Raw genomic sequence first — 12,090 nt, 5'->3', positions numbered from 1 at the left:
ATAAAACTAAAAGAGCATTTAATCAATGTTGAAGATAAACTAAATACTAGAAACAGTATCATCGCGATCCACAGGATCGATATGAGAAATATCGGCATTGTTACTCACGTTTTCAGAATTAGATCTAATTTTTTCCTGTTGCTGAATATTGTGTACCAGCATGCATGAGAGGTTGATGCCCAATTAAATAGTACTATCAGAATGTTTGTTGGAGGGATTAAATTCACTCCAACACAATGGCTTTAAGAAGTAAGTAATATTCCGCCATCACACCTCCGTTGGCTCAACAGGCTAACAAACGAGTATAGAAAGATTCTCAATAGCAGGTAACTTACCAATAATTATAATAAACAAGAAAAAATCGACTAAGCCCTAGAAAATCTCCTATAAGCACTCCAAAACCCAACAAGATTTAGGATTAAACCCTATTCATTCTACAAATTCCCAATCGTCAATAGAACCACGTGTAATCCAAACAGGGTCGTACTGATGTACGACCTATGTATCATATGATTTTTAAAAATATTTACTTTTGAAACTGTTAGTGTAAGAATTTCTTGAAATTTAATCATTATATCACAATTAAACTAAACTCTAAAAAATAACACGACCAGTAAATAACTTAACAATAACTATAACATAAATATAACACAATATATTAACTTAAAAATCACCACGATACAATTAGAATTTAAAATGATGGCAAGTTGGGATCTGTAACATGAGAATCTGTCTCGCTTACGGTAATAAATTATATTTTATAGCCTCTTGACGAATGAGACGGCGAATATCAACACGTGCTCATGTTTACTGATGGGAATTTGGTAAACGAATAAACTTTAGTACAAGAGTACAGCATAGTGCAGGCATGCTTTGCTTTAACTCCTCTTGGAGTTAACTTCATTATCGCCAATCAGCTAATCGCGTCTACTCTTGGACATAGGCCTCCCTCAGTTCTTTCCAATGTTCTCTACTGCTGCTTGTATCCAGTTTCCCGCTACTCTATTTACGTCGTCGGTCCATCTATCGTCCACCATCCATCTTGTGTTCTAGCTAAGTGCTCTCTCCAATTCCACTTAAGCGTCGTGCTTCTTTCAATGATGTCTTGAACTCCTGATCTTTACCTGATTTGTTGGTTTGTTATATGCACTCGAAGGCTCACATCTGGCATTGCACGTTCCATGGCTCATTCTGTAACTCTGAGTTTGTTAGAGGATTTTTGCGTCAGTGTTACAAGTCTCCGATCCATAAGTTTGTACGGCAATAAATCTGTTTTGCCCGTACGAACTTACGGAGTTAACTTACCATGAAAAAAAAAAACTGGCTGTTTATTTGTACAAACTAGAAGTTTATTTTATATAGACTAAATGTTAATTTTTCACATTTGTCACTTACATTGCTCGATAAGCCATATGTTAAATAAATAATAAATCCCACATCATGATCATACATGTCATTTTGTTACACTAGAATCAATATTTATCTGAAAACAAAACAGTAACCGTGCATGTACTCTTTGATATTTACCTTCATGCGTAATATATACCCCCGTTTCGTTATCTACACAACCGCCACTTTTGCTTTATCAAACATTCTTTACTTTTTAACATAAGCAAACACATCGTTGGCGTCCAACAAAGAAATTAAACGTGTAAATCATTTGACGTCGACAGCTTTTGGATTATCTGCGAAACGCGGATACGCATGGACGCACACACGTACGCATTTTACGCACCCTCGGGAGGTTTCAATTAGTCCTCCCACAACAAAAAAAGTACATAATATCCCTTTGTTAATCTGCCCAAAAGAACCGACCCTTCGACACAGATGCCCGATTTCTATACTAGGAAATGGCGAATACGTACAATAGGGCCGTACTGGCCAGGTTAATATTTTTGCTGATCTTTGAAGAATTATTATTAGCATAATTGTTATATATATATATATATATATATATATATATATATTTTATCCATAGAATATATTTTCAGTGTACTTATTATGCACTTCATTAAAAAAGGGTGTACCTAATCCATTAATGTTGATTAAAAACTTTCTAAATTTTACCTAAAAAATTTATAAATATTAATCTATAATCGAAAAAAAACCAAAAATAAATATTAAAAATTTGTTTGACACTAACACTTCAACTAATTCAAAGATATTTGTTCTCTTCACTCTTGTAGTAGGCCTTTTTTGCCAAGGAGCTGAATTACGTCAACATGCATTCGCATTTCATGATTTTTATGACTTTCTGCCATCTTCTTATCGTTCTAGCCAGTTTCCTTATTCATGTGCTTATGGAGTACGTTGTTCCTTACTACCAAGGAGCATTGACGACGTGTCCCAGTACTTTATTCTGAAATTTCTGGATTATTTTTCTGTTACTTTTCTTGGCACACCCACGAGTCCATACAGGTATAGACTCATGCCCATCTTCTAGAGATGATGGCGACCACATTGACCCATCCTATTCTATTCACAGCAGCTTGAAATAAATGAGTTGACGTTAGACCAGTTCACTTTCTAAGATTTTCCAGCCAGGATATACGTCTACGTCCAGGGCCTCTCTTACCCTTAATCTTGCCTTGTAGAATCAACTGTAAAAGTCGGTATTTATTTTTACGCATGATGTGGCCAAAGTAAGCCAATTTTCTGTTCTCTATGGTGTTAATAATTTCTTTGTCTTTTCTTAGCCTCTGGAGAATAGCTATGTTACTTGTGTGGTGTATATATGAGACTCTTAACATACGTCGGTAGTACCACATTTCAAATCCCTCTAATCGTTTTATAGCATCTTCTGTAAGACTCCAGCTTCCTACACCATGGAGGAGGACAATAAAGACGTAACATCTAAGAATTTTTATGCGTATATTGATACTTAAAGAAAAGTTGCTTCCTAAGGATGTTGAAAGAGCTTCTGGCTTTTTTAATACGAGTTTTTATTTCGTAGCTGTGATCCCAAGTATCCTTAATATTGCAGCCTAAATAGCATATTTTTTCCACTCTTTCTAACGCCGTATCGCCTATTGTAATTTGGGCGTTTATGTTGGTGTTCTTACTAATGATGATTATTTTTGTCTTCTTGCAATTTAGTTTTAGGACGTATTTGTTACACGTTTCTACAACGTTATCCATCATCCTTTGGAGACCCTGCGCACTATCTACCAGCAACACTGTATCGTCTGCATATCTAATATTGTTTATAAGTTGGCCATTTACAGCAATCCCATCTTCTGATTCGTCCAAGGCCTCTCTAAAGATGTTTTCAGAGTATATTATATGTTAAATAATGCCGGTGACTATGCAACCCTGTCTAACTCCTTTTTCGACTGTGAAGATCTCGGACAGTTCATTTTCTAATCGCCCTGTTGCTTTTTGTTTGAGATATATGTTTGAGATCAGTCTTATATCCTTACCATCGAGTCCTGATGTTTTTAGGATATCGATTAGTTTCTCATGTGGGACTTCATCAAATGCCTTCTCGGAATCAATGAAACATGCATACACATCGCAGTTGACATCCCTGGCTATCTGTATTAGAACTTGCAAAGTAAAAAGTGCTTCCCTCGTTTCGAGTCCTGCTTTGAATCCAAATTGAACTTCACTCAAGTGTTCTTCTAATTTGGTGTATATGCGCGAGTGAATGATAGTTAGGAATACTTTAAGTACATGGCTCATCAAACTAATTAATCTATGTTCTTCACATTTTCTAGCGTTGGATTTTTTAGGAAGTGGAATGAATATTGATAGTAGCTAGGCTTTTGGTATGTTGAATAGCTTCGTAAGAGCTGTGATTTGGTGTGCCTCTATTATCTTTAAAATTTCACCATGCACCTCATCAGGTCCTGGTGATTTCCCATCTTTTTTCCGCTTAATGGGTATAGTTACTTCTTCGTTTGTTATTTCTGGGCCGTAGGGATTGTTTATTTCAGTCGGACGTCGTGCTGCATCTTCGAATAATTCTTGCATATATTCTTTCCATCTTCGTAATTTATCTTCAATGGTAGTCAAAATCTGGCCTTCAATGGCTACAACTATGCCTGTATTGCGTTGTTTTCCTGTGTTCTGTAGCTCTTTAATTTTCTTGTGCTTATGGAACTCGTCATGTTTGCGTTGTAGTGTTTTAATTTCCGTACATTTCTCCGTCAGCCATGCTTCTTTTGCTCCTTTTATCTCCTTTAGTATAGTCTTATGCAACTTTTTGTATTCGTTATCGTTTCTAACTTCTACTCAGTATGTAATAGAGTATAATAATGTTATACCTGTTAAAAGATCGCATTTGGAATGGTTTGTAGGTAGGGATGTAAAAACGGTTGCCGTACTTCACCAATATATCGTCAAGGTGGCAGATTGCCGTGAATAAGAACTAGAGATGATCTGATTCCCAAACATATAGCACCCCATACCATAATGCTTGGTTGTCTTTCTATATGACGTTCAACAGCGAAATCTATATTTCGTCTCTCACCTTAAAAACGTCTTACACTTATGCGCCGATCAGAGCCACCCAAAGAAAACCGAGATTCATCTTATGCTGTAGTGTCAAACAAAGCGAACGGTAAGCTCTCAATCCCATTCCAAGTAATCTTTGATTAATTGTTCTTCTTGATTACTCTTCCTCTAGTTTCAACTAAATCGTCTCTTTTTTGATGTACACTGTCCCGTCTATGTCTGAGAGCAAGAAGTCATAAGATAGCGCAAATCACGGCCTTGCAATATTCTAGGACGTTCATACCTTCCACGAAGCCGATAAGTCTCGTCATTGGTCCTCCAAACTCCTAATACCGTCGATGGATTAGCTTTAACTCCTTGTGAAATTTCCCGTAAACGAACCAAACCTCTTTCATGCCTGCAATACGTCTTTTTTTAAATTTAAATTTTTGTGGTAAATCAAAAACAATCCAAAATGACTAAAAATTACAAATAAACTATAGTTAAATACACAGAAATAAACTTTCTTTTCTTTTTTGTTTTTGCGAAAAAAAAACCAATAAACTTCAGTTAACGAAAATATAGCGAGGTAAAATCTTTATCACATATATATTCTTAGATAAGACACAAAGAAATACTTTTCATCCAAATAAATAACCGTATACATATTGCATTTTTTTGGCCATAAGTATACTTTACACACACTTCTCAACGAGAATGTCTAAAGCTTCGTCCTCACTGTGCCGCGGTTGGCTGTTGGTAAAGCCAACGCGGCAAAGCCGATTTTGGCTTGCCGTCTACACCTGAGTTGGCATTCAGTTGCAAAAATGTCTGCCGAGGAGGATGTACTAGTTGCTTCAACATTGAATGTTGGTCAACATTCCTCGAACTTCAAGAAGAAGCGCTGCTGAGGCACAAGTCGTTAGAAATGAATTTGCAGACTTCTTTACTTCCCCGGCTGGAATAGTATCCTTCCAACACGACAAATAATAAGCCCTAAACTGTGTCATGTGTGTTGTATATTAATGTAAAATATAATCATTAACCGTTCTATGAACTTACTGTGTTAATATATATTTACCGGCGTGATTGTGTCCGTCGTTTCTTTAGGTGTATTTCGATCCTTGAGAAATAGCATGTTGTTGAAGCAGAACCATTTACTCTTGTACACATCAGAATTTCCGGCACCAGATTTACTTGAGTCTCTCTCCCTCTTTACTTCACGTAAAAAATGACACACTAGGTTCTTGATTTTCCTTTCCACAACTTCTTTAGCAACACCAAAAGTATCTGCGATTTCTTGTAGAGCATCTTGTTTCTTATTTCTATCTTTGTACACTTTCAAACGACAGTCCCACAGAACAGGACGATCACGGTAAAGCTCAATAAGTTCACACACTTTCGCGTTGGTCCACTCCATGACTGCATACAGCGCTGTCTCATCCCCAACTGAACCACGCAGTGGTGCCACATGAAGTCAAAGAGAAATCGTTAGATCGGGAAAAATAAATCGTGAGAAATCGTGAGATTTCGCTACAGTCGAAATCTGAAGGGGACGGGGATTTTTAAATGATAAATAATCCTATAAAACTATTTTAAAAATTATTTATTGTCAAATATTATGAGGTACATATTTAACAAATTAGTGTTTAAAATATTTTAATATATTTTTCAAAGTTGAGTAGAACACCTCACATAAATTCACTTTAATGAAGAAAGAACTGCGTTTGTGCGTTTAATAATTGCGTATTCACCTTATATATAAAAAATGTTGTGGTTCCCCCAAAACAGATTGTTACTAAAATAGAGAAGGTCCTATTTTAGGGGGAACCACCAGTATCAGATATAATTTTAGGAAATTACCTAGGGACCTATATTCTTTTATAATATTGCTATGGATTTATCCATTTAATATTGAGCAATGATTGTAAACATTCTTTATAGTTTAAACTTCAATGAAAATTATTAACTGTGTCTAAAGACATATATGATATGAGGTATTTTACCCAAGAGTATTAAGTATAATGAATATACATAAAAACATAATTTTGTTTTCTTAGGATTTAACATTTTGTCAGCACATTATCTCAAATTCACACTTAAATCAATATGTTTTTACTATTAGGTCTGTTGAATGTTTGTTCTTTACACAAAATTTAGTCTATACTTCATATTTATTAAGGGCGGTAAAATATACATTACAATTCAGTTGTTTATAAACCACTTTCAAAGCATAAAGAACCTTTTAAGCTTTGTTTATATTATTTTGTGTATATTAATTGAGTTAATTGGAGTAGCCCACTTTGATACAAAAATACAGTCAATTTATGGATATTTCAAGGTGACAATCTCAAAAAAGCTGATTTCCTCCCATGCATTTTATTAGAAACACTTGAAATTTAAAAAAAATTTAAAAATCGTAAGATGTAAGACCTTAATCGTGAGATCGTGAGATTTGTCTTCAATTCGTGAGATCTCACGATAAATCGTGAGGAGTGGCATCACTGGAACCACGTGCGTGCCGAAGCGAACGGTTGGCTCGTCCCCACTACCGGCTCTCGCTGGTTTCCTTTGATGGAGACCGACACTAAAGCGATTTTCGTTGGCAAACCATTGGCTCAGCGGCACATGCCAACGGCCTCGTCTACATTGTATTGGCCTTGCCAACCCGGCTTTGCCAACAGCCAACCGCGGGACAGTGAGGACGAAGCTTAAAAAGAAACAAAACCAAAGGACACAACATCAGATATCAAGATGAAAGGTGGACTAATCCAATCGTATAGTAGATACCTTGGGAAAAGTGTCAAAAACTTCAAAAAATTCACATTTCTGAAGTAAATGAATATAGTAAGAAACAGAGAAGAATGGAAGATTAAGTTTATGCCCAACTTAAAAAGCCATTATGAATACGAGTATCACAGTTAATAATACCGATAACTTATTGGAGTTTGTCATCTTGAAAATATTATAATTTTGAAAACTCGTACTGAGAATGGTATAAAACGATGTTCGCAAATGGCTTTCTTATATCTAGTACGGTCCTGTGAGAACGTGCCATTATAAATTATGTGGTGAATTGTTACTGACAAGCGTGTTTATTAGATGTGTAGAAGAGGTTTGAGGTTAGATTATATTCGAGATTTTTATCAGACGATTTACTGAGGTTCTAATTTGATTTGCGGATCATAGCTACCCAGAGGCATAAAAGGTTTACGTTACTTGCCAAGGAAAAGAGAAATAAAAGGCAAAAACGTGCTGTCACGATATGTTTGATTTTTTATTTTACGATTGTCGTGGCAAAAAGGGTTCGTGTTAATGTTACGTTTCCACAGTAAGGAAAAAACTGAAAGCATCGGTGAACTTAATGGTTTTTACTGATTACTTACGTTTTTCGTTTGCATGTTTTCCACGTACTTCGGTTTAAAGCTCAATAAAATTTTTTATATTATTTTAAGAATCTCCGGCGAAATTGAAACTAAAAAATTAGTGAGGTTCTTAAAATGAAGGTTATTGTATGTAAAACGACTCAGGTAATCATCCATTAATGTAAGATCAATTATTTTGGAATGGCCGTCGGTTTTTCAGTGTCTTTTATCCAATTGTAAATTATACTTGTCTTAAATGTGATATTCAGTTTTTAACAACGAATCTTTTGTTTCAGGGGTTGACGTTAACCCATGACCCAGCTACTAGCGACGACAGTGGCAGGGCTTCAGAACGTCTAACTGGATCATCGGTGGCTCCACGAGATGCTGACAGCTCGAGGGACCGACTTAGCGATGTAAGTTTTTAATATCAATAACGATCAGTCATATTTACAGTAAAAAAGGAAGTAATGGTGGAAAACCACCTTATTAACTTATAATATGATGATATAAACATTAGCGTAAATGTACTTGTTTTTGTTCTATTGTAATGGCTTTTTTCCTTCCAGAAATAGTTGTAAACAAAAAAAATCAAACTTTTAACCGTGCCCTTTTACAGATTATTCACAAATGATCGTTGTACAACAAATATTCACCGAAAATCATATTTAAAACCTCACTTCTAACTGCAACTGATACTAATTGACTTCCCAAATATCTAGGGAAGTTAATCTTATATACTTGGTACTTTTATATCGTTTCTATAATTTAGTTTATTCTTCTTTTTATTCTAAAATACTTGTGGACTTTGTCTTTATGTAATATAGTTAGTTATATTCTCAAACTTGTTCGTCGCAAGCAGAATTTTCGTTAGGGCTTTTTAGTCAGCATACAATGATCCTCACTTGTGTTATCGCTGACTCAGTCTCTGCTACTTTATGCTTTGTCTTTCCGTCCCAAATTCTTGCATTTTGATATTCTTTTGTGAACCATCGTTCGTTCAGCAAAGAATATTCTTGTTTTGCTTCCTCCGGGGTTTTTATTTGAGCTACTTCTGGAGATTATTAGTATTTTTTCATTTATGCAATTCACTAATTAGGTTGTTCATCAATGTAATCATATTTACCCTTCAATAAACCCCTTCAAAATGTAGATATATTCTTCGCAGGAAAACCTTATACGGCATAAACAGATACGGCTTGTCATGCTCTGGATAGTTATTCTTTTCTATATCTCCGTTCAGATAGAGCGGATCTCTGGGCCCTCTGATTATTTGTCTCTCTTTTCTATGTCTTCACTTACCCACTCCAGGATATAGGCCCCTTACGATTTTCTCCACATATTTTCGTTTAGAACGGTGTGAATCGAAGTTTTTCAGCGATCCTTTGGATATCATCTCGCCATCTGATATATGGTTTACCCAAAAATATTTTCGTTTATAGGATGCCAATATGTTGGCATATACCTATATAAATTGGAGACAATTACACCGACGAAATGTCCATACAACGAGAGGTGAGAGAAGGTTGCATTTTGTCCCCGACATTGTTCAATGTTTACTCGGCCCAGCTATTTAAAAAGGCACTTGAGAAACAGCCATATGGAATCAAAATCAACGGGGAACTACTTAATGTAATTAGATGCGCGGACGACACAGTAACTCTGTTAGAAAATACTGAAGGCCTCCAATCATCTTAGTTTAGAACTAAGACAAAGAATGGTTAAGTGCTGTATTCGGTCTGTACTTTTATATGGAGCAGAAGCGTGGACATTAAAACTATCAAATATGAACAGAATTAAAGCATTGAAAATGTGGATTCATAAACGGATGCTTAAGATGCGTTGGACAGCAAGAAAAACTAATGAGGAAGTACTAAAGAGGATCAACAAAGACAGACAATTGTTTAAGACTGTTTAACATCGGAAAATGTCTTATCTAGAACATATACTGAGGAGAAATCAATATAGAATACAACAACTGATCCTTGAAGACAAAATAGAAGGCAGTAGAGGTATAGGAAGAAAACAGGTTTCTTGGTTAAAAAACATTTGTGAATGGACTCATATCAAATGCAGGACAATTGTTCAATGTGGCAGAAAATCGAGAAGCCTTCGCAATTTTGATCGCCAACGACGTATAATTCTGATACGGCACGTGAAGAAGAAGAAGTAGAGGTAAACATTAAAGACAGAGAACCTAAAGAACAAGCAGGGTTCAGAGTTGGACGATTCTCCATAGATAATTTATTTACATTGAAAATCACCATAGAAAAAAGAGAACTGAGAAATAGAGAAACCCATATGGGGTTTCAATTATTTGGGGATAATATAAATCAAAACTAGAAAGAATAAGGAACAAGCAAATACAAGATGAAATGAAGCTAGATCGTTATATAGGCGAGTAGATTGAGAAAATAGACACGTTTCGGACACGCAAAGAGTCTGCCAGAAGACAGATGACCCCGAAGAATATTAGAATGGATTGTCTTTGGGAAAAAACTACCTCTAAGAAGTTGGCGTGACGATGTCGATGAAGCAATAGCAACAGGGAACCTAGCTAGCCCTTTCCGTAGCTCATTATGTTTTTTGGAGCTTGTTTGTAGACTTAAGTGTGGGTAATACTAGTATATAGATACTGTTTAAATTTATGGAGATTTTCAGAAATTTAAATATGAAATCCCGTTTGCTAAAAGCAGATCAACACTGCCCCACTCTTTTATATCAAATGTAAAGTATTTTTAAGAAAACTTGTGGTTTATTCCCTTTAAAAATAGTAGTAAACAAGTCAAACTGCCAGTGAAAACAGTTACATGTACAAAGTAAGACAAGATGATTCCAAGTAATATGGGGAATATGTGCAACGTGATTTGTCTGCCTTTTATGGCATGCGCAGTCGCATGCCTCGTTCGGCTTCTAGATACCTGAAGCATGAAACGAGGTACCATTAGAGTGATACTCTCATCTTCTTCCTCTGGTTCCTATCCGTTTCGGATGTTGGAAATCATATTGGCAATCATGACCTTGCTCGCTGCGGCTCGAACAGCTCCGTTGAGATTTTCTTAAACCATGTTCTTAAATTCCGCAGCCATGATATTCTCCTTCTAACGGGTCCTCGCTTGCCTTTGACTTTACCTAGCAATATAGACTGCAGCAGGGAGTAACGGTGCTGATTTCTCATAACGTGTCCCAGATATTGCAATTTTATGCGTTTGATCGTAAACACAATCTCTGGTTCCTTCTTCATTTTTTCTAGAACTTCCTTGTTCGTGATCCTTGCTGTCCATGATATTCTCAGCATTCTTCTATAAAGCCACATCTCAAATGCTTCAAGTTTTTTAATAGTGGTGTCTGTAAGCGTCCATGCCTCCGCCCCGTACAACAACACAGAGAAAACAGCATCTCAAATGTCTCATTTTTGTATCTAGGGATATGTTGTGACTTTTGAAGATGGCGCTCATTTTGTTAAAGACCGTTCTTGCCTTTCCTATGCGGCACTTTATTTCCTGTACATTGCTCCACTGTTCGTTTATAATAGTTCCCAGGTAGCAATACTGTTTTACTCGCTATATCTGCGTCCCATTAATGTATAGATGAGCTCCATTTATATTGTCCTTGCTGATAATCATTTGTTTCGTTTTGTGGGTATTAATGTTTAGTCCGTACTGTTGATTGTACTCGTTTATTCTGTCCATTAGCCTCTGAAGTCCCTCTAAACTATCTGCTATTACCATGGTGTCGTCGGCATGTCTAGCATTGTTTACTCTTTCACCATTTAGAAGGATGCCTTCGTCTATTCCGTAAAGAGCCTCGTTAAAAATTTTCTCTGAGTACATATTAAATATCAACGGCGATAGGATACATCCCTGTCTAACTCCACGTAGTATTTTTATGTGATCTGTGTCTTCTCCGTTAATTTTCATGTATGCGGTCTGATTCCAGTATAGTTCTGAAATTATTCTGAGGTCTTTGTCATCCAGGTCTGCTTCTTTTAAAATGTTTATCATCTTTTGATGTTGAACTCTGTCAAATGCCTTTTCATAGTCGATCAAGCACGCGTATACGTCGCAGTTAACGTCCCTGCATCTTTGAATCAGTACCTGTACTCCGAAAAGTGCCTCTCTGGTACCCACTGCGTTAATGAAGCCGAACTGTCTGTCCGATATTTGTTCCTCGCACTTCTTATAAATTCTTCCATGGATGACTCTAAGAAACAGTTTCAACATGTGGCTCATTAGGCTGATTGTTCGATATTCTTCGCACTTTTTAGCCCCCTGTTTTTTAGGTATCGCTA

The 12,090-nt window shown here is 36.2% G+C and overlaps 1 protein-coding gene across 5 annotated transcripts in view; it reads left to right on the top strand.

The window, feature by feature from the left end:
* LOC140445836 (uncharacterized) overlaps nucleotides 1-12,090 on the top strand; it is a 630,732-nt gene that overhangs the window by 191,141 nt on the left and 427,501 nt on the right. For all 5 annotated transcript variants that reach the window (XM_072538213.1, XM_072538212.1, XM_072538211.1 and 2 more), the window contains exon 3: nucleotides 8,096-8,215. In XM_072538213.1, coding sequence (XP_072394314.1) covers nucleotides 8,096-8,215 — 120 coding nt within the window. The remainder of the gene's footprint in view (nucleotides 1-8,095; nucleotides 8,216-12,090) is intronic.

Source organism: Diabrotica undecimpunctata, chromosome 7, assembly GCF_040954645.1.
Source record: "Diabrotica undecimpunctata isolate CICGRU chromosome 7, icDiaUnde3, whole genome shotgun sequence".
NCBI classification, from domain to species: domain Eukaryota; kingdom Metazoa; phylum Arthropoda; class Insecta; order Coleoptera; family Chrysomelidae; genus Diabrotica; species Diabrotica undecimpunctata.
Note: the sequence above shows the minus strand (reverse complement) of the source record. Positions and strands in the feature narration are given on the sequence as shown.